The sequence below is a fragment of the Rhinolophus sinicus genome, linkage group LG13, assembly GCF_036562045.2.
Source record: "Rhinolophus sinicus isolate RSC01 linkage group LG13, ASM3656204v1, whole genome shotgun sequence".
NCBI lineage: Eukaryota > Metazoa > Chordata > Mammalia > Chiroptera > Rhinolophidae > Rhinolophus > Rhinolophus sinicus.
Window position 1 is genome coordinate 13344910 of NC_133762.1, and position 21813 is coordinate 13366722.

The 21813-nt window shown below is 52.0% G+C and overlaps 2 protein-coding genes across 6 annotated transcripts in view; both read left to right on the forward strand.

Moving 5' to 3' along the window:
- The window catches only part of SLC28A1 (solute carrier family 28 member 1), a 44538-nt gene extending 41844 nt beyond the window's left edge, over positions 1 to 2694 (forward strand). For both annotated transcript variants that reach the window (XM_074318328.1, XM_074318329.1), the window contains exon 19: positions 2560 to 2694. In XM_074318328.1, coding sequence (XP_074174429.1) covers positions 2560 to 2644 — 85 coding nt within the window. In that variant the 3' untranslated portion in view covers positions 2645 to 2694. The remainder of the gene's footprint in view (positions 1 to 2559) is intronic.
- A 1792-nt stretch (positions 2695 to 4486) lies between these two features.
- The window catches only part of PDE8A (phosphodiesterase 8A), a 106572-nt gene continuing 89245 nt past the window's right edge, over positions 4487 to 21813 (forward strand). The window contains exon 1 of one of the 4 annotated variants that reach the window (XM_019743466.2): positions 4487 to 4603. In XM_019743466.2, coding sequence (XP_019599025.2) covers positions 4578 to 4603 — 26 coding nt within the window. In that variant the 5' untranslated portion in view covers positions 4487 to 4577. Of the gene's footprint in view, positions 4604 to 15662; positions 16574 to 21813 lie in introns of those variants that run through there. The other 3 variants (XM_019743465.2, XM_019743464.2, XM_019743463.2) reach the window with 3 other exon arrangements.

Consider the following 21813-nt stretch of genomic DNA (forward strand, 5'->3'; position numbering starts at 1 on the left):
TTTTGGAGCAAGGCTGCCACCATAGTGCAGACCTTAGTGAGAGAGGACTCACGTCCACCTTGTTTATGGCATTATTTGGGATCTCTGCCAACGGCCCAGAAGAGCAAGACAGGTAGGCTTTGCCTCCTCCACGCGCGGTTCCTGATGAACAAACAGGAAAGGAGATATTGTTATCGGAATGCTACAGACTCTCTGAGATGTCAGTAAACACCGTGTGTCCGGTGACTGCATGTGCTGAAACCCAGGTGAGTGAGCTCGGTGCGGCTCCAGGAGCCACAGCGGGGGCTGCTTCTGTCACTGAGCTCCAACTGGCGGAGGACGCATTCTTCTACAAGCAAAGCTTGTCTGGTTTTCTTTCCACGAAAAAAGAAGCGTCGTACAGGGATGGGATGAGAAACTCATTTAATACATTAAAGATTGCTTTTATCTCCTGAAACCGACTTTCTCAGTAGGATTCTTTTCTACTTCTGGAGACATCACTTGCTTATATTCTAACCAAACTGTTTTTCTCAAAGCCACTGCCTCAATTAGAGGAGGAAAAAAAAACTGTATCAAAGCTTGGGACATGCCCTTATTGGCATGTCAGCAGCTCTTAGCCAGCTCATGGCCAAACGCTGAGGCTGGGACCAGGGTCATCAGTCGGAACAGAATCCAAGGGTGAGAAAGTCTGGTGGCTGGCTTTCAGATGGCTCGCCTACTGAAAAGTTTCCACCAAATAGCTTCAGACGGGAGGTACGAATGGACTCCTGTGTTACACCAGGACGGGCAGGGGAACAGCTGCAGGCGACAGAACCCAGGTACCTCATGGCTCCAGGACCCCTGCTTCTCAGTCCCTGCTTTTCATCGTGTTTGTGTCTTCCTACACAGGGACCTTCTACTGAGTTGGCTTTCTCCATAAAGCTGGGGTCATGGCCATCAGAAAACCATGGATTCCCATGGTACTTCACTTCCCTGATGGCTCATTGGACAAAAACACGAATCACCAAGAGTGTTACTGATCCTTAGCACATGTGCCGTTCCCCAGGCCAATCCTTAAAACCTGGGAGGTGGGATGTGATGATTCGTCCACTCTGGTTCTTTTGTCCATTCCTCGAGCAATCCCTGAGACCGGGAGGCAGAAGGTGGCAGCTCCTCTTTGGACAGCGTGATTGGAGGGGGAGTGATGAGCAGGTCCCCAAAAGAATGGGGCTGTTGTCCCCTGAAGAAAGGCAGCTATTCTTCCCATATAGTTACAAAGACTTGCAATGGTAGCACATCTTTAAAAGCATGAGGTAACAGAAATAATGGAACTTTTGAACTAACTTAAAGAAAAGGGACTAATATTTTCTGAATGCTGACTGCGGGACAAGTTCTTTCCATGCACTATTCTGTGTAATCCTTGGGGAAAAAAAACCCAACACTCTAAGGTGGGTGTTATCCCCATTTTACAGAGGAGGAAACTGCGATGTCGAGAAGCGACATAACTTGCTGCAGGACACGTGGCTCAATGGCTGAGGCAGATTTTGAACCCAGTTCTGTTTAATTTTAATCCCAGACTCTAAACCATTATAATACATTGGCTTCCTCATTAATCTACCCAATGAACAGACACATGTATAAAATACTTTAAAGTAAATTATTCTTATTCTGATGAATGGTATTGGGCCTCTGTGGTGGTTTTAAAGATGGCTGCAAATTCTGTAATGCTCCTCCCATCGAGAACCCCGCCCAGGTCCCCTCTGCTCTCACCTGGGCAGGCTTGTTACCACTGTGACCAATCGAGTCCGGTGGGAATGATGCTATGCGGCTTCTCAGTCAGTTTGGGCTGCGGTAACACAATGCCATGGACGAGGTGGCTTGAACAACGTTTATTTCTCACAGTTCTGGAGGCTGGGAGGTCCAAGAGCAGGGTGCTGGCAGCGTAGGTGTCCGGTGGAGGCCCTCTTCCTTGTGTGCAGACGGTCCCCTTTACGTGGCAGGGAGAGAGCAATACCATCGCCGTGGGGATTAGGCCTTCAACCTATGAATTTTGGGGAGACACATGCATTCAGACCACAGCACTGTGTCCTAAAAGGCCATGTGGCTTTGGCCTTGTTCATGGGGATACCCACTCTTGGCACCCTGATCCACAGTGTAGAGGTCTCTGTACCCTGAGGCAGCCGTGTTGTAAAGAAGCCCAAGCCAGTGGAGTGGTAACAGGTAGAGTTGTGTCCAGTCTTGAAGTCATTCCGGCCAAAATGCTAATATGAGTGAAGAAGCCTCTAGGTGGTTCCCGCCCCAGCCGTTCTAGTGTTTCCAGCCTCAACATGGAGCAGAGACAGGCCAGACCGAGGGTTCCCCATACAATAGACGGTGGTTGTTTGATGCCACTAGGTTTGCAACGGTTAATTACACAGCAATGGATACCTGAAGCAGCTCGGGGGTAGGAATCAAAGATGTCTGCTTATGGAGCATTTGGAAGCAGATAAAACTGAGGATTGTCTTGTATCAATAAAGTAGCAAAGTAGTGATTCTTCCCAACAGGGGAGCTGTTGCAAACATGCCGACAGCTTCAGGCTGCGATTTCCCTTCGTCCACCAGGTGGGGTGGAGGCACTGGCTGCTGCCTCCGAGCAGTTCCCCAGACGCCGTGGCAATGGGTCCCAGTGCCGCAGGACTATGGATGACCCACCCCAGCCTGGAGCCCCAGCTGCAGAGGGCAGAACCCCAAGATGTCAGAGGAGATCAGAGCCTCCGAAGGTAGGTAGGACCTGAAAACAAAATTCTGCTGGCAGGACCTCGCATCCCACGGCAGGAGTCCCTCTCCTGTAATGGGAGCCCCTTCAATACAGATTCCGAGCTGTGTGCTGGAAGGAGAAGGAAGACAGAGTGGGTCTTTGGGAGCAGCAATGAGGGAGAAGGAGAGATTTTTACCCAGGAAGGGAAAGGGCAGGGAAGAGTGGGGAGAGTCCTGTGCCCTGATTCTAGGCGGTGTCCAGGACGTGACAAGGCCTTGGAGGGAATGGCTACCAGGTGCTCTCAGGGAGGGGGGCCGTAGGCACAGAGCTCACATCCCTCCCCCATAATCCTCCCACCCCAAGGGGCTCCCCACAGCAGCCAGGCCCCCCAAACCAGAGGAAGCACAAGGCTGGGATGGTGAATAGGCTTGTAGCCCTGGTGTGACCAAATGGGCCAGCAGCCCGAGGCTTCAGTGCCTGAGACCCTGAGACCTTGACCAAACTTTGGGGTTGGAGGAGGGCAGTTCAGTGATATGCCTGAGACCGAATCTCTTGCCAGCTCACTGGGATAGTGGCTTGGAGTCAGGTTTAAATTGAATTACGAAAAAATAAAGGACTATGCCAAACCACTACAGCTTCGCAATCCCCTAGCGGTCGCTAACCACACCGCTCACTCTCATCCACCAGGGTGACCAACAAGCGGTGACCAACACAGAAAGCATCATGTGACCGGGAGTCAGGGTTTTATGTGCACCCGCCCCCCCAGGAGTGGGTGCCCCCGTTATGCTCTCCTGACAGAGAGCTCCCGAGGCCTCCATCCGAGGTCCTGCTAGAACACGCTGTCAGGATGATTCTTGACCAGAGGAGGTGGGAAAGCAGGGCCCAGTTCTAGAAGGAAGGGAGGGGGCTACAGTGCCCAGTGGCGGGCACGTGGCACAGGGTGGGACATCCTTTCACAAAGGGGCCCATTACCCACAAGGCAGCCGTGGGCAGGGCTGGCGCATCTTCAGCTCCGCTAGGACCAGGCAGGGTACCTTCCTGCAGTCCGGCTGCCTTCCCAGCCTGTTAGCCGTGCACACCAGGCCTCTGCATGATGGGATGGACGGGCTCAGCCCTGGACAGCGGCTGAGCGGTGGGAGGGCAGCGGGGTGGTTAGGAGGTAGCTGGCTCTCAGACAGTGCCAACTGCTCCTCATGGCTCAGGAGGACAGTGTGACCTAAGCCCTGATGACCCCCTCATGTCATTGGGAGCCCCTCCCCATCCCAGCTCCAGCCCCACTGGGCTGCATCCAGTCCCTTGGAGTCATGCTCTCCCCTGCCCAGTGGCTCCCCTATAGGCTGCTTCGTATACTGGGACACTCCCTTTAGTCACTTGGTCCATCCTCATCTGTCTCCGGCAGGAAGCCCCCCGAGTACTCAGCTCTGGATTGGGCGTCTGCTCTAGGCCCCCTGTAACATCCCGATTTCCTCTCTTGGCCCTTGTCATACCTGTTACACAGGATTGTTTAATGGTCTGTCCCGTAGGCTAGTCTGGAAGCTCGTGGACATAGGAGCTGTGTCCATTTTGTCTGCGTTGGGGGTGTCTTCTGTACCTCATGTCTGACGAGGGAGGAAGGAAAGGGAAAAGGAGGGGAAGGTTGGTGCCCTCTCTTTGACTTCCCCATGGTCTTGAGACTTCCTTGCCTTGGAAGCTTTTCCGTAAGGAAACCCAGCCCCGGCCTGGATGGCAGTTTGGGGTTCAGGAGGCTGTGTCCCCCGCAGCCTGTGAAAGTCTTCTGTCTGGATTTAGGAGTAACGGGTGAGGACACCCAGGATGGCTGGAAGCTGCATCGCTGAAGGAAATTTTAACTGCAGCCAAGCAGAAAAGTAGAGGTGACAACTGAATGAAAACACTGCATCTGCGTTTGAGGTGAGATAAAAGAAACACACTGTATGACTTCCAAAAAGTGTCCTTAGGGGACGGGCCTTGTCCTTCTGGGGTGACCAACTCAGCAGGTTTGCCTGAGGCTCTCCTGGTTGTAAAACAGCAAGTCCCTCATTCTGGGCGGTCCCTCCGTCCTGGGCACACCAGGGGAGATGGTCACCTCACGTTCTCCATGTGGAGAGAAGCCAGCTTGGAACCATGAGGTAGGGCCACATGCTGACTGAGCTTCTAGCATGGCGCTGGCATGGGGACTTTGAGCGCTTCAGGTTGTCCTATGTCTGGATCCCCTGAGCCTGGCTCTCTGATGACTTCCTTCCGTGTTGTTTAAGCTTCTATTATGTGGGGGCTTTGTGTCCCAGCAGCTGCACTGCATCCAAACAATAGAGGACTAAAGCCTTGACAGTTGCTGGGGTTGTTGGAGACCAGTCTGTTGTGCTGCCAGTTGTGCACATCAAGGGGTTTGTCTTGAAAACGTCCAGTGTTTTCTATAGGGGCACCTCACCGGGAGGGGGGGCTGACGTCATGGTGAAGTCTCTACCCCCCACCTCACCAAAGGCTTCAGGGCTTCCTGTTCTTGGTTCCTTTGACAAAAAGCCATTTGAAAGTCTCTAGTTCTTAAAGGAACGGGGTGGCCTGACCCACCGTCCCTCCCGGCTAGTCAGCCACTCCTCGCCCACTTCCATACGCCCTGTGCAAAATCCATTCAGACACAGACATGATAATGAACCACAAAGAGGAAGGAGATTAAATCCTAGAAAAAGTTGCATAAGCCTAAGCCCTCGGGAGAGACCTGGCAGCAGCCCGTGTGGCATGCAGTAGCCTCGGAGGGGACACACTGCCGCAGGTACCTCTCCAGGGGCCACCTTGGGAGGGAACCTACTCCCATAGGTGTTGCATCAGACCTGAGTGGCCTTGTTTCTAACAAAGCATCGCTGTTCCTGGAAATACTGGCCTCAGGAGCGCCTGTGCTACCGTGTTTCCCCGAAAAGAAGACCGGGTCTTATATTAAAGTTTGCTCCAAAAGACGCGTTAGGGCTTATGTTCAGGGGATGTCATTCTGAAAACTCCTGCTGGGGCTCATTTTCCATTGAGGCTTATTTTCGGGGAAACACAGTATCTGGGTTTGTGGCTAAGACTGAGGGTGGGTTGTCAGGCCAGGGGTGAGGGCACAGGGCAGGGTTATGTACAGACATGAATTTCCAGAACCTGGGAGCCAGGCTCCCCCTTCTGGCCTGTACTGGAGGAATAATGGGGCCAAAGCACCCAGGACAAGTGGCATATATCAGGGGTTTTCTGAAGGGCATGCAGGCAAGCAGAGCTGGGCCGTCTCTCCCAGCCCAACCCTTGAAGAGAGGGCTTTGTTGTATCTCAGCCACTGCCTAGCTGTGCCTCAATTTCCTCTTCTGCCACGTGGGGAAATAGTAAAGCCTACTTCCTGGGTGTTGTGAGGGTTGGGTGCAAAAACTCAGTCCGAAGCCTAGTTTGGTGTGGCTAAGCTGGTAGTTGAGACCCAGGTTCTCTCACGCGGTGGCCGTCCAGCTGGTGGTCAGGGGGAGAAAGCCCTTTAGCATGCCTAAATAGTCCTGGTGAGTTAAAAATAAAAGCAGAGGAGGAAAAATGCTCACTGTAATGACAGGAGGGTTCTGTCTGTGGTCAGTCTCCGAGTGGGGATGAGATTCTTCACCTTCTTTCTCGCCTATCTGAGGGTCCCTGCTTAGCTCTGGGATTGGGCTCCTTCCAGCAGCAGTCCCAGGCTCTGTCCCTTGGATGGCCGGCAACAAGGAGAATCTCTGAAGTTGCCACTGGGGTCCAGGACATCACCAAATGGACCCAAGTCTGCTCTTCTCCCAAAGGGAGGCCAGAAACTGCAGTCCCTGAGCTCCCTGCCGCCTTCACGTGGGCGCTGGCACGCTGCCACACTCCAGAAGGACGAGGGGCCTTTTGAACTTGCCCTTCTGGTCTTATGGCTCTGCTGGGAGCACAGTTGTCGGGTGGCCAACAAGCTGGCAGCACCACCACTGCCAAGCGTGTAATTATGTGCGGGGAGAGTCCTGCCCCCCTCAGACTGCTGTATCCTGCATGCGCCAGCGGCACAGCCACAGGGACAGGTTGCAGGGTGGGGGCTTGTCTGAGGTCACCTTCATCCAATCCCGCACTCTCCTGTGCCCAGAGAAATGGGGGTGAGTGGGAAGATGAATCATTTCTTAGCAGCATAACTGTTTAGCGCCGGTCTCCATCATTGTGTAAAGGGCTTGGCAAACGATTAATGGGAGAGAATGCAGCAGGCAGACCGGGGGGGCCGGGCTCTGCCACACACATGCCTGGTGGGACCTTGGGCAATTCCCCTCTTGCCCAGTCTCAGTTTTCTTCTTTGAAAAGAGAAGTTGAATCACAAACCATTAGAACTGAAAGGACAGGTGGCCTAGTATGTGAGGTGGAATGCCTTTGGCTGCAGGTATCAGAAGACCTGACCCAAAAGAGCTTAAAGAGCAGAAGTTTATTTCTCCACACGGCACAGAGTTCAGACGTCAGGTGGTTCCTGAGCGGGTGAATCCAGCAGCTCTGTCGTCAGCCTCGAGGCGGTGATGACACTGGTTCTTCCCATCTTCCCACTGTGCAGCCTCGCTTTTCACGGTGGTCTGGAAGCCCACCTGCAATCCCTCCGAGGTGTGGCTGTGTTAGCCAGGGACCAGGAAGCTGCTGTATACACCCCAGGAGCCCCCACACCTCACTGCCGCGCTGCTGGCGGTGCTGCTCCAATGCTCACCCCACGGCACTGCCGCCACCAACCCAGCCGCCAGTCAGCATGGCTTTCCCTCCTCCCTGCCTTCTAATCTCTAAAGGGCCTCCACTGGCCGAACCCTCTAGAAACCAGCTGGTCAGAGCAGCGGGAAGGGAGGGAATGGACTGAGGTCCCAACAGATCACATGTGGAACAGAACGTACGAGATGAAGACCAACGGCGTAGATTTCAGAGTCAGGGAGGCCTGGGTTTGTGTCGTTAGTCTGTGACCTTGAGGCAGTCGCCTCCCTTGTGTGAGCTTTAGTTTACTCATTGGTAAAATAGGAGCGATAACACACTTATCTCGGAGTTTTGCTGTGAAGGCTCACAGGGCAATTTTATAAAGAGCTTTCAGCAGAGCAGCCAGCAGCTTAGAAGGGACTCAGTTCCTAAACATGCCCTGCTCCTTCTTCTTACTTCAGGACCTGTGTGCTCAGTGCTTCCTCTTACCTCTGCCCGGAATGTTCTGTCCTATACTTCTTATCTCATTAATTCTGACTCATCCTCCTCGTCCAGCTAAGACATTTTTGGTTGCAAGAGACGAAAAACTAGGCCCAACGAGGCTTAAGCAAAAGCAGAAGGTATTGGTTGTTCCAGCTGAAAAGGCAAGCAGCGCTGTCTTCAGGCACGGCTCGATCAGGGGCTCAGCCAGTGACGCCAGCACGCATTAGCTGTGGGTTGGCTCAAGTGCCCACCTCTACCTCAGTTTCTGTGGCCAGGGAAGTGGCACAGGCTAAACGTCCCACCCAAATAATTTGAGCTGGTACTAGGGTGACTGGTTTCCCAGAGGAAAATCATGAACAGTGATAAGAAGAACAAATGGATGCTGGGTGTGAAAAACAGCTGTCCACTCATGTTTCAGCTCAGGGCACACTTCCTGGCACTCACTCCGCCCTGCCCAAGATTAAGTCATTTCCTACTGTGATACACACGCAGAGCTCCTTGGACGTCACAGCACTCATCAGCTTGTAATTATACTCTGGTGAAGTTGAATGATGCCTCTCTCCCGCCCCAGCTGAACGCCAGGGGCTATTTCTGTCATCGTGTCCTCAGTGTCCAGCCTGCTGCCTCCACATGCAACATGCAGTAGAGTCTGTACGTGAAGGGGTGACTCTGGGACCCTCGTTAGGGTGAGGCCCAGCCTGCTACCTTGACTTTTTCCAGCTGCACTGTCACTTAGGCCAGAACCTCACCCACCCCCTTTTCAAATCCTTCTCCCCCCTGCAAGTAGGCTTGGGGACACTTACACAGGACACACTCCCCAGAGACGAGAATGACAGTTTTCCCAGGGGACCTGGGCAGGCTGGGACCCAGAACTCTGGGCGGGTGACTCAGGCCAGCAGAAGTGAGTTGATGAATCAGGAGAGGAGGGTCGGCGGCTGGGGGGTGGGGGTGGTGGTTAGTTTGGATTAGAAGCTTTAAGAGGACTGATTCATGATGCCTGTGGCTGACCTAAAAGCCTAGGCCCGCAAGCTTTTGATAACCAGTGTCCCACTCTGCATCTCACCCTACATTCCCGGGAATGCAGCAGCCCTCAGTTGCTCTGGGGTATATCGTGTTTCACTTTCTGCTTCCCACACACCAGTGATGTTTGGCTCCTCAGTTTCCCGCATGTAACTCATTATTGCCAAAGCTGATTTTCATGGAAGCTATCGTACAGCAGAGATACATTGGGCATCACACAGGACACAGTTTGCAACCTGGTTCTGCTGTCTGCGTTCTGTGTGACCTAGGACAAGTTAATTAAGCTCCCTGACCTCCACTCCCCTCCAGTAAAGTGAAGATAATAATGGCAACCTCACGGGGCGTTGGGGGAATTTAGACAGGGGCGTTTCTGTGCAGTGTGAGCTCCAGGTTTTACCTAAGCTTCGGCAGGATGGTGGAAGGAGTAGGAAGAGACATGTGCTTTGTGTGAGGAAGGAGAATGGAGAAGCCACAGGGCTCTGTTCTCTCTTTAGTTCTGCTCAGAGATGGGTGTGAGTCTTGAGTTCCCAAGAGAAAGTCTGTGGACAGAAGCTGGAAGGGCTCCTTGCCCAGCTCTGTAAACCCTGCAAGACACAGGGCACAAACATTGTGGCTTCAGGGCCTGGAGAGAACGTGAGACATCAGGTGTGTGCATTTGTCTGTGAGTGTGTGGGGCGCGGGGGAGGTTTGAGGATGTGTATGGTTTGCCTGGGACAGAGGGTTTCCCAGGATGCAGGACTTCTAGTGTGAAAATCTGTAGAGTCTTGGGCAGATGGAGAGACGGCTGCCACCCTGTCGGGTGCCTTTTCCCATTGTGCTTGGAGCCCAGACGAGCCTTGACTCCAGGGCCTCAGCCTTCACAGCACCAGGAATCAGTGCCCAGGGCCCAGTGATAGGGCAATGGTGGGGTGATCACACTCCCTCACCTCAGACCCACCCTCCGACACTCCCAGAAGTAAGTGGCTGGCCCTGCAGGAGGCTGGAGGCCTGCGTTAGGAGAGAAGGGGAGAGCCAACCGAATGAGGGTGATAACTACCCTGGAGATCCCAGGTGAGGCCTGGGGAAGCCTGGCTTCCATATAATGGCCAACCCACTACCTGGCACTTAGTGTGACTTCTGTCATTGGATTGACTAAGCGGTCATACATCACCTACAGTATTACTTTTTTTTTTACTTTGAATCTAGCCATTTTAGAGAAATCTTTCATCTTAACGAATTGATTTTAAGTGTCTTGGAGATAACGCTATGTTACCTGCTATGGATGATACATTTTATCTCCAGGTCCATTATCTGTATTCTTAATTTCTAAGTCATGTCTCACTGCCCTTCTCAGAACATCTGGACAACGCTGGATAATAGCAGCAGTGGGGGCTGGCCCTACGTCTTATCTCTGATTCCATTAGTTACGCTCCTGTCAAGTGCTTCTTGGTTGGGAAACTCTTTAGAAGTATGCCCGCTGAATCCCAGCCCTGGGGAATGTTCCAGTGCATTCACTATTAAGTATGTAGAAAGCTCTTAACTGGAAATAAATATGCTTCATTGTATTAAAGAAGCATCCTTCTGTTTTTGAAAGTATCTCTAAAGGCTGGGTATTGGGCTTTATTAAGGCTTTGCAGGAGCCCTGGTTCCAAGAAATCTCAGTGTCTTTTGCTATAAAATGGGGGGCAGGGCAGAGAAGTGGGGGATAATAGTAACTACTTCATGGGACTGTTAGGAAGAATAAGTGAGCTCACACTCATGAAATATTTAGCAGAGAGCCTAACACTGTCAGGCTGGCAGGTGTCATCCCTGTCACAGGTCCCATCTCGGGCCTGTGTTGACACACTGCTCTCCTTCTCCAGACCAGGAGACCCTGTGTTTCCCCCCTGCTCCCCTGTGTCAAGGAGGGGTGACCAATAGCGATCCTGGCCGCCAGAAGCCAAACGCTCTTTTCAGGGGGCATTTGGCTGAGAGCTACAGGCTGGGGAGTCCAGAGGCTGGATAGGTTGGGATGAGGCCCCAAGGGAAGGGCCAAGAGCTAGAGGAGTCGGGAGTCTTGGCTCTACCCGATCCAGCTGTGTGACTGTCATGCAGGGTATCATGCGGGGTCTCAGCTCCCGCTCCCACATGGGAACACAGGACATGATGAGGGCAAAAAGGAGCACCCACGGAGCCATAGATAGGGGAGTCATACCACTATAATCTCACCGGTGGCTGGGTTGGAGACACACGAAGCAGGAGACATACAATCCCCAACCTGCCATCCGCTTCTCTGCCAACCAACCCCACTTGCTAACTACACAGTCTGCTCTTGCTAGCTCAGCCACCTTCTTCTTGCTAGCTTCGCATTTGCTGCTAGGTTAGCCACAGCAGTTATATTAGTGGCCAGTGGCTCATTGGTTACAGCTGACGGCCAACTAGCCACAGCTGATGGCCATTTACTACCGGAGCCAGCACCTTTCCACGTGAGGCCACTCCTGGCTCTATCCCCACAGAGACCTCAGCGCTTTGTTGGAAGAGGAGGAGCCTGAGACTGCAGGAGTTAATAAGGTCGTTTTGAGGAAGGGAGTCCACACTGGGCTGTGAATTCCGGGCTCCAGGTGAGCCACAAGTACCAAGGTCTGGAGCCAAATGAGGAGAGAAATGCAGGCGCACTCCTGAATTCTGGAGACAGAGGACAGTGTCCCAGGGGTTTCCTCTGGCACCATTCTCACCCCTAGGGGGTGCTGCTCCCTCCTCACAGTTCTGGCCTACGGGTCATCGCCCAGTCCCGCCCTTATCTGAGACAGGCTAGAAATTCAAATACACGTCACTAAAGGCTTAGGAGTACCAAGAGAAATAAAGATAAGGAGGCCCGCGAATCTGCAGGTGATCAACGGAAACTTGCATCTGGGGCTGGCTGGGTCCCCCTTATCCAGTGGAAGAGGGGGTGCCCAGGGAGTTTCTCCCTCCTTCCCTCCCGCCCTTCCTCCCTCTCTCTGTTTTCATTTCTTCTGATACCTTCTGCAGCTGGAGTGGGGATGGGGGTACATACCTTGAACCAAGCAATACAACTTTTAGGAGTTCACCCTACAGAAAAAGATGTATTCATAGATGTTCATTGCAGCCCTGTTTGTGATATTATAATAGGCATGTGTGTGTGTGCGTGTGTGTGTGTGTGTGTGTGTTATGTTTAACATAGAAACAGGTCTGGAAGCATATCGTCCAAACTGTTAACAATAGTTACCTCTACGGAAGGAAGGGAGTGGGGAAGGAAAAGAGACTTTCCTTTGCCTCTGCTCATGGTATATACTTCTGCTTACTTAGATATTTTTTTTTTTACTATTTCCCAGCACATATTCATGTGTAAATTATAGAATGTATAATTAAAAAATGACATGTTAAAAACAATGACATCTTACAAAGTTTTGAAAGTTAGAGGAATGGGCCTGATGAGGTCTGATGCCATAGGTTGGTGGGGGTGTTGATCTGCATGGTAATGGCAGCCCCCCCGCGGTTTGCAGCAGTCTGGGGACAGGCCTGGAGGATGTGGAATGGACCCAGGAGAAGGAGGTGAGCTAAGGTGCTAGGACTCAGTAGTTATTCTAGGCATTTGACATCAGTTAGCCCATCTAATCCCTGTGAGGTCGCTATCATTAATCCTAGATTTATTAGACAAGGAGGAAAGCAGCTCAGAGAAGACAAATGCCAGGGCTGGGATTCCCTCAGGATGCAGGCGCTCCCCCACTTTGGGCTGCTTCCAGCCCAGTTCAGTGCGGAAGGCAAGGGAGGAGTAGAAAATTGGGCGCCAGGGGCAGGCACAGCCTTTGAATGCTGACCCCTAGGAGAAGGAAGTGAAGCTGGGAGGGAGGATGGCTGTTTAAAACAGCAGCTTAGGTAGAAGGGTGTGGAATCAGATGAAGTTTGGATTTTAAATGAACAAAGCTGTGCATTTTCATGTCCAGAGTGAACTGGTGAGGTGGGCTGTGAGGGCGACTGTGGTGGGGCTTGAGGCTGGGCCCACGCAGGCGTCTGTCCTCCGCGGTTTGACTCCTTTCCCAGCCACTGATCTCATCTTGCCTGAGTCCTGGGAGTAACAACTGCAGCCAACATTCACTTACAACTCTGAGCCTACTGGGGGTCAAGCGGCTCCGCGTGAGGGTCCCCAACCCAGCGGGAGTGGGTGGGTTGGGTGGGGTATGTTTTGCATGCAGAGAGCTTCCAGGTGCCCCCATGGTTGGCATGGTGGGGGTGCCTCCCCTAAGGCGGGTGGCACATGGATTACTTTTGTCATTGTGAGCTCTTCGTGTCCACTGTCCCTGAGGTCTGAGGAGACTAGTTTCACAGGGTAGAGGAGTGTTCAGGGGCCTCAAAGTGCAGGTTTTGGCCAGGGAAGAGGGCAGGTTGAGGTTGATATGGGGGAGGGGGGGTTGACTTCCTGGAGTGTCCCAGGCTGAGTCCCTGGGCAGGAAAAGCATGTGTGAGGGTTTGCTCTCTGTGACCCCAGAAGCAGATAGGTGACATCTACCTTTCCTGTCTGCTGAATCATTCTTAGCCTTAGGACTCTGTCTAGGGCCCCCAAACTGCAGAGCTGGAAACCAGTCAATGATGCTACCATGTCTCCCCAAAAATAAGACCCAGCCGGACCATCAGCTCTAATGCATCTTTTGGAGCAAAAATTAATGTAAGACCCGATCTTATTTTACTATAATATAAGACTGGGTCTTATATATTACTTTTTGCTCCAAAAGAGGCATTAGAGCTGACGGTCCGGCTGGATCTTATTTTTGGGGAAACACGGTATCCCACAATTCTCTGGGAACAGAAAGGGAAAGTGATTACCTAGGAATGGCACAGGGGCAGCCCAGGGGCCAGCCAGGACAGGGAAAAGCACCCCCCCAACCCCCTGATCAGGGGAGGACCTGATCTCCCCCACCCTGGCCTCAGGGGAGGACCCAGAGGGTTGAAGTAGTCTGGAGCCCCAGGGGAGGTAAGGCCAGCAGGCCATCAAGGCCAGGCTTCACTGCGAGGTGAGGAGGGGAGGACAGAGGGCTCATGGCAGACTTTCAAAGCGTTTTCTTCATGAATTACTCTTTATTTAAAAGGGTCTGGATTCTGCCTGGAAAAATTACTTTCTAAAATCTGCAAAACAAAGTTAGAAAACATTCCACAATTTAGGTGGAATAACGGGTGATAGTAAAAACCTTTTCCTGCATTTTTAAAGACATTTTCATCGACCCGGTGGTACTTTTATAGGGGAGGGAGGCATAAATATTATTGTTTAAAGTGCTTAAATTTGATGATGACGGAGTCACGTGCCGGTCGGTGGTTCGGGCTCCGCTAGTAAAGAGGGCGAATAGTACAAGCTGTTCTCGGATTACCGGCCTTTCTGTTCCGCTGCTGTTCAGGAATCTCCTGGTGTGCACTTAGGGCTGGAAGATCATGGCTGGAGGCTGGGGCTGCGGATCTTAGGGTACCTGGAGCCCCAGCTGCAGCAGGGCGCCTGAGCTGTACTGCAGTTCCAGCGCCGCAGCAGGGACTCCAGTCTGGAGCACATCTCCGGGTCTTGACAGCAGCCGGGTCCAATGCGGAGCGGCGGCACCTCTGGGTCGCTCTAGGGCCGGGTTAGGAAAGGTGTGGACCGCGGGAGAGAAAAGGAAGGGATCCGCCGCGCTAGGGTCTCCGCAGACTTGCAGTCTCAGGCAGGGTGGGAGTGGGGGCGGATCCGAGATGGACCGTTCCCGGGTAGTGATGGATTCCCAGGGGCGCTGTCCTCAAGATGCTGGGCAGAGCCAGCCCTACAGAGAGGTTAAGTGACTGGTCCAGGGTCACACAGCGAGCTGGTGGAGGGAGGGGTGAATGGTGGTGCAGTCTGTAGTCTTCACTGCTTTCTCCCTGTAAGGCAGACGCCTGGTTCTTCTCGCCCAAGTAAGGAGCCTTTGGGGTTTCGGGCGCCCGAGGGCTACCAGTCCTTTGGTTAAAATGAAAAGAAGGCGGTACCCCAACCTGCCACAAAATGTAGCTTCTTTGCATCGTCGTTTCCCCATAGCAGCTGCAGCCAGGCGTGGTGCTCCAGGTCTCGGCTCGCAGCATAGCGCGCGCAGTGTGGCCCCGACAGTGATGCCCAGACCCCATCTGCGCGGGACCCGGCGTGTGGGCGCCCTTCTGACCCTCTCACCGTCACCCCAATCGGGGATCCTTCCAACGGCCTCCAACGGCTGAGATAGTGGCCTGACCCAGGTCACGCAGCTGCTAACGTAAGGAGCAAGGATTAGAACCCGGTGGCCTTGTTCTGGTCTAAAGTGCCTGTGCTGCTTCGAAAGGCCAAAACGCAAAACAGTAGCGTTTGGAGTAAGGAAAGGTTTATTGGTTGAGAAGGCGCCCTAGTAAGATGTTGGGAGCCCTAGTAGTTCCTCATATCCATTTGAAGAAAGTACAAAGTTCAGTGGAAGGGAAACGGGGAAGGGCAGTTTAAAAAAAGAAACTCCTGCAGCAAGCAGGATTCCTCAATTGATTAGCTTGTCTGTCAGACAACACGAGGGCTGTTATCCTGAAGGCATTGGGAACAATGCAGGCTTGAACAAGATGGAGTCAGAGAGACCGACCATTTCACTCATGTAATCTGGGATTTGGTGGCCTGAAGTCGCAGCCCTCCGCCATTTGGCTGTGCGTCCTGGGGCAAGTCCCTTCCCTTCCCCAGGCAGCCATCCTGCGCGGTCCTCGCGCGGCGGCCACGCATGCCCACTGGCGGGCGGCGCCGGGAGGCAGCCTGGGCGCCCCAGCTGCTTTGCATTGACGCCAGCAGCTGCTGGAGGTCACAGCTGGGGGCTGGGCGCGGCGTGCTGCCTTTAAAACACGGCAGAGCAGGGAGCGGAGCCGTCAGCAGCTCCCGGGTGAGCGCAGCCACTTCTGCGGTTCTCGACGACGGCGCGGCCCTGCGGTCTGGAGCTGCGGTTCCTCCCTCTCGCAGCGGCCTCGGCCTCACCGCCCCGACGGGCTCTCCTCAGCCCTCAGCCCCCAGCCCTCCACGGCCGAAGCGTGTAGGCCAGCTGGTCCGCCACCGGCGCTCCGGCGAGGAGCGATTTTTTTCCGGGGCGACGGTCCAGCGGTCGGAGCTGTGAGGGTGTCGGGGCGGGGAGGCGACGGCCGCAGCGGAGCCTCGAGCGGGCGCGGCGGGGACTCTCGGCTGGGAGAGCGCAAATCTCCTCCCCCGAAATTCCCCGGAAGCGGCCGCGGTGAGCCGGGCGATGTGAGGGCGGCCGGCGGCTCCCGCCTCAGGAAGGGCATGTTCGGAGGAGCGGCCGCCGCGCGCCCCCCGCCCCAGCCCCCCCTCCCCGCCGCCGCCGCCGCCGCGCCCGCACCGCGATAAAAGGGGCAGCCGCGCTTCCTGACACCAGACCCGCGCTCGCCGCCGCCGCCGCCACCCGCTCGCCCGCCCGCCCGCCCAGGCGGCGATGACACGGCGCCAGCGGCGGCCCCGAGGCGCCGGGCGGGCCGCTTGCTGACCGGATCGCGGCTGCCGGCCAGCGTGTCCGCGGCGCCGCCAGCATGGGCTGCGCCCCGAGCATCCACGTTTCCGAGAGCCGAGCGGTGTACCGCGGCGGCAAGGAGGCCGAGGACGCGCCGGGCCCCGCGGCGCCGCTGCCGCCCGGCGGGCCGCGCCTCCCTCACGGCCCGAAGACGAGCACCTCTCCTGGGTCCCGCGGCGCCAGCCTCGCGGAGTCCGAGTCCCGTGGTGGCAGCGACAAGACGGTAAAGGGCGCGGGGCGGGCGGGCGGCAACTTTCCCGCAGGGCCGGGCGGGGCTCCCTACCGGCCGCGGTGCCCGGGGCCCCGGCCGGCTTTGGGTCACTATGACGGTCGCTCGCAGCCTGTCTTGCGGGGCTGCACGCAGAGAAGGACCGACCCCGGTTCTCGGGCCCCGATCAGTGGAGTGGTGGTTAGGGCACTGTCCTAGCTGCGGCGTCGGTTTCTTGGACACGTCGGACGTCTCGAGCCGCAGGGCCCTCTGTGAACTTGACCGAGGCGGTTGAGTCAATTCCCTACCACAGAGCGGGGACGGGGATCCCCCGGGGCGCCCCCGAAACGTTAAATCAATGTGAACTTTGGTCTTTGGTTCTCATTGAGGAAAGGGAAGGGCGGCTGGCACCGTGAAGCCAGAGTGCTGGACCCTGCCATCCTGTTTGGTTTTCCCTGTCAGCTAGCACATGCACGCGGTTGCAGTTTTCCATTTGCTTGGGGACCATTAAAATATAATCTAGAACAGCATCAGCTCTGCTTCATTGCACCTGTACTTGAGGTTCACGTTTATTAGCACACGTGTTGTATTTAAAGCGCATGTAATTGCAAATACAATCATAAACGCGATTTTTGAAGCATTCAGCAGAACAAAGTTAATTTTTTATTAAGGAGTCTTACTGGTGGGACATTTTGTGACTTTTTAAACTGCCTGACTTCTCCAGCACGTATTGCCTTAGCTATGTTTTGTCACAGTTTCTAGCTTAATCTTTGTTAAGGTTTTTTTTTTTTTTAAAGGAATAGCTTTTTTCTTTCTTTCTTTTTTTTTTAAGGAGGCAAAAAGTTCAGTAAGGCACACAGCAGCAGCTTTCCAGTTCTCTGATTTGAAATAGTTGAGCTGGAATTCATGCATTTGTTTCTGTTGTATTAAACTAGGAAGAAAATAAAAAACCTGGCATGTATGGCATCTGAAGATCCCCCCCCCCTTAGCTGCTGCTTATTAAAAGTTATTTGTAAACTTGGCCTGTTTTTCTTACTGCGGACTTCTAGACCTCCCAAGTTTGAGGGCTATCGTTTGCTTCACTTTCTGTATTAAATTTCTGTCAGTGATGCTCATAGTTTTTCTCTGTGAAAGTGAAGTCTTCAGTATTGCATAGCATAGATGAAGTTTTCTTTTTCCCCCCCACCCCTCCCATATCCCACTGAAACTCCACCTGTTTCTCATTATCAGAAGTTGGGTTCTTTCTATAGATTCTTTGGAGACACCAGGGATGGTTTAAGACTATTAAGCTGCTTTTAATAATCAGCATCATGGTTACACACGAAGCCTTTCTAACTGGCTTTAACCAAAAAAGCATTACAAAGTGAAGTTGAATGTGGAAACTTTAACAGCTTTCAAGTTTTGGGCCCAAATCTTGTGTCGGTTATCTTGCATTAACTAACATGGAGCTTTTAGGTCACTAAAGTAGCCCTTTTAGAAAGAGGCCTTTGTGTCTTACTGGCTTTTTTGTGGCAGTGTGGGTGTCCTAAAAGTCACCGAGGTGTCTCACAAGCATCTCCAGTGCAGCAATTTGCTCTTCTCTCTCTCCACAGTGCCTGGAAGCCCCCTGAGTTTCTGAGTCTTAAATATTCTGTCCTGTTTGTCAGTCCATTGTCTTGATTTGGGGCTCAGAAAAAATACATTCATCATTATAGTGCTTAATCCAGTGACATGCAGATAGTAGGTGCTAAATAAATGTTTGTTGATTTAGTTTTGTTTTTTATTGTTAACTGAATGGTGAAACTTTTTCAGTGGAATTTGATTCCATAAAACCTCCAATATAGGCTTTAAAGTTACATTATTATTTCCAGAGGAGGAGTCAGTTATAAGAACAATACCACAAGCACAGAAATCATAGTCTCATGTTTGTGATTCATGAACTGTACATGTGGATGCCTTATCTCAGTCACAGATATTTGTAATTAGACGTATCAGGTAATAGGGCAGCAGGAAATGTTAGCCTTTTTTTTTTTTTTTTTTTTTGTTCAATATCATTTCTTTAAGGAAATACACTTGGGAAATTCTAAAATACGTGTTTAGAGATGAAGGTAAACTTCCAGCAATTTTGCAAAGTAAAATTATTTACAGTTTGAGTTCCTTTTTAACAAGACCCAATATTAGTTCATTAAAACAATTTCTTCTTAAAAATACAGCATATCGTTGAATGAATTTCAAGAAGAAATTCAGTGGGGGAAGTTTTCGTATTCCTATAGCATGTAGTAAACACCAGTTCAGAATACTTGGGAGATTGATAAGTAATTGCATTTTCAGATTAATTAAGCAGTGTGTCCCCTACACTGTATAGTGTATCCCACATGTGTTCCCTGAAGCAATTTATGGACTCTTAATAAGTATTAAATGAAAAAATTGTCCATGGTCAAATAAGTTTGGGAAATACTGGTTCAGACTAAGTTTGGCAGATTTCTTTCATGCCGAACTTGTCATAAAACTGAATTTCCTAAAATACACTGTTTAGACACCAAACACCAAATCTTATTGAGTGTGCCCCATTTCCCAAACTTGTTTGATTATGGAGCCCTCTCATTGAGGTGTATCTTGGGCCACGTCATTCCTACGTGAGATATCAGTATTAAAGTACAAGAAATAGCCGTAAAACTCAATAAACATAATTTGCTTCTTAATGATTCCAAAGGTATATTAGACTGGACCATCTTTATGAACTTCTTTAAGTGTGACTGCAAATGCGCTGAAAGTGGATTCATTTCAGGAGTTCTGGTCTGTGTGGTTACACATGAAGACTGTGTGTGCTCTGTTTGAACACTTAACCGTTTTGTTTTGAATTGGGGTGAGCAATAACGGTAACATTTGTTTTCTTGTCAGTCTGGATCCCCTCTGTTTTCCCTTTCCTTAGCTAGGGTTTGAGTTGCCCTTGAAAGAGTTGAGTGTCGGGGCAGGAGTGTCAGAGGAGACCGTACGCACACCCTCCCTCCCTTTTTGCAAACGTCCAAAGCACTGGTGATGATGGATGCGCTACCCCCCATGTGTCACTAGTCAGCTCTGGGAGGTGGCAGTCATGTCTGTTTCCTTCACTGCTGTCTCAGGGCTCCCCGTACCCACCCCCAGGCCTTCCACAACCACTTGTTGAATCAGAGACTTGGGTGACCCAGGCTACAGAAGTGGAAAATCCACCCAGCCCGTATAAAAGACGAAATAGAAACCACTGTTAACCAGAGTGGAGGCTGTAGAATTTGGATTTGGTTTTGTGGAAGTATCTGGTTATTGCTCTTTGAGAGCATTTGTACCCTGGGAATAATCTATTTCCACCCTGGTGAGCAGAGTAGATTTCCCTATAGAGATTTAAGGATTAGTGCAGCTGGATGGGAGGGACACAACAGGTGACAGAAAATAGGTGGCCACACACTAACCTCTAACCAAGGGTTACTGCCTCCAGCACTGGGAATCCTCTGACAGACTCTCCGTGTTGTCCGTGTCTAGTCTTTACTTCTGTTGTTCTCTGTTCCTCACCTTTATTTTTCACCACCTTCCCCATTTTCCTCCCTGCTTTTTCCCACCAGCCCATCTTCCATAACAGGGGCCAAACTAACCATCTTAGTCAACCAAAGTTGAGTCGTTTCTCGGGGTGTCTTAGTTATGGAATAAAATTTATTGCCTGCTCTTAATATACCAAGTGGATTAATCAGATATCTTATTTTCCTAAACTAAAGCGCATTTCTCTGTGTGTGTAACCTGATTCCCCCCACACACACACACACACATACACACTGGGAGTCATTGACCCTTGGTAGATTATATGGAGGTACTGAAAGTTTCCCTCTGAAAGCGTAGGTGAGAAAATGAGACCCCGCTTTCTGTCCCTGAACTAGGAGATTGTAATTTATCTCTGGAGTTCATGGGCTGTGACTTCTCCCATCGTCTTGCACTTATTATGCCTTTCAGTGTATACAGTCTTATTATCTTACCTCACTAGAGAGATTTTGCTTTTTACATTTTCTTGAATGCCTATCATATACATAAAATATTTGCATTTGTGTTGTATTTTTTTAGTGTTTAATATCATTCCCGTAGCTTTAACTGTGGTTCTTACGGTGGATGTTAGGACTGTCACACCTCTATCAGCTTGGACCTGCCCTGGGTTGGCCGTGACCCTCTGCTTGCTGAAGGGAGGTTTGGGATGGGGCCTGTGGGCCCTTCTGGCACCAGTGTTCCCTGTGACGTGGCTTAGGACACGGGTTGTCCCTTGGATGGTTTGCCCGTTGGGATTTGGTTCTTCAATAGGGCAAGATTCCTGATGTGAGGCCACAGGGTGAGGCAGATATGGCAGCATAACCTAAAATGCCTTACAGGACAGAATAGTTAAAAAAAAAAAAAAAAAAATCAAAGAACAAAGGGAGACGTTGCTTTAGGACATGAGTAATCTGTGGTCTTTTCCAAGGTCAGTGACTTCAGCCCGATTTCTCAATACATGAGACAGTAGGAGGCATTGGACTCGACGTCCTTACGGTGCAGACTGGTCATTTTAATCATATCCACCCTTTCTTGGATGCTCTCTGCGTGGCAGGTGCAGTGCTGGATGCCTTACGGATGTTCTCACTTAATCCTAAACGTTATCTTCTTTATCTCGTTTAAGGAACAGCAGAAGGCCGCTTTCACTTCCCTTCCGCAGGTAGGCACCTGAGGTTGGCAACTCACCCAGGGCCATACAGTGAAGCGGGGACCCCGTTCCATTGTTGGGGCTCTCATCCCAGGGTTGTTGCCTTCTGTTAACGACCCACTGCCGGTGCCTCTCCATTCTCTGGCCATCTGTTAGGCTCCAGATGCCGCAGGTCACCTGGGTTTCAAGCGGGCATCCTGGGTCGACGTTACCATGGTTTTGTTAAGTCCTGACTTCCTGGGGAACTTGGTTCCAGCCCTACCCTCGGTTCCCATGTTTGTGGACGTCGCAGCCACACTTGGCCCCGTGCCGGTTAATTCCTGAAGTCAGACATCTTGTCCTCTGCTCTCTGGGCAATGCGTTGGCAGGCATCCCTCTCCCCTGCTGGCGGTCGTGGCCTTCCTCAGCAGGAGCGCCCTCGGAGCCGCTTCTTCCGTCATCAGCCTCTGCCTGGAGTGCACCCCCCTCACCCCCCAGCTCTGCATTACACATCCTCCCAGGGTTGTTCAAGGACCCGCTGAAACCTTTCTGGAGCCCCTGGCTGTATGTGTGCCATCTTTTCTCTGAACTCTTGGGACTGTCC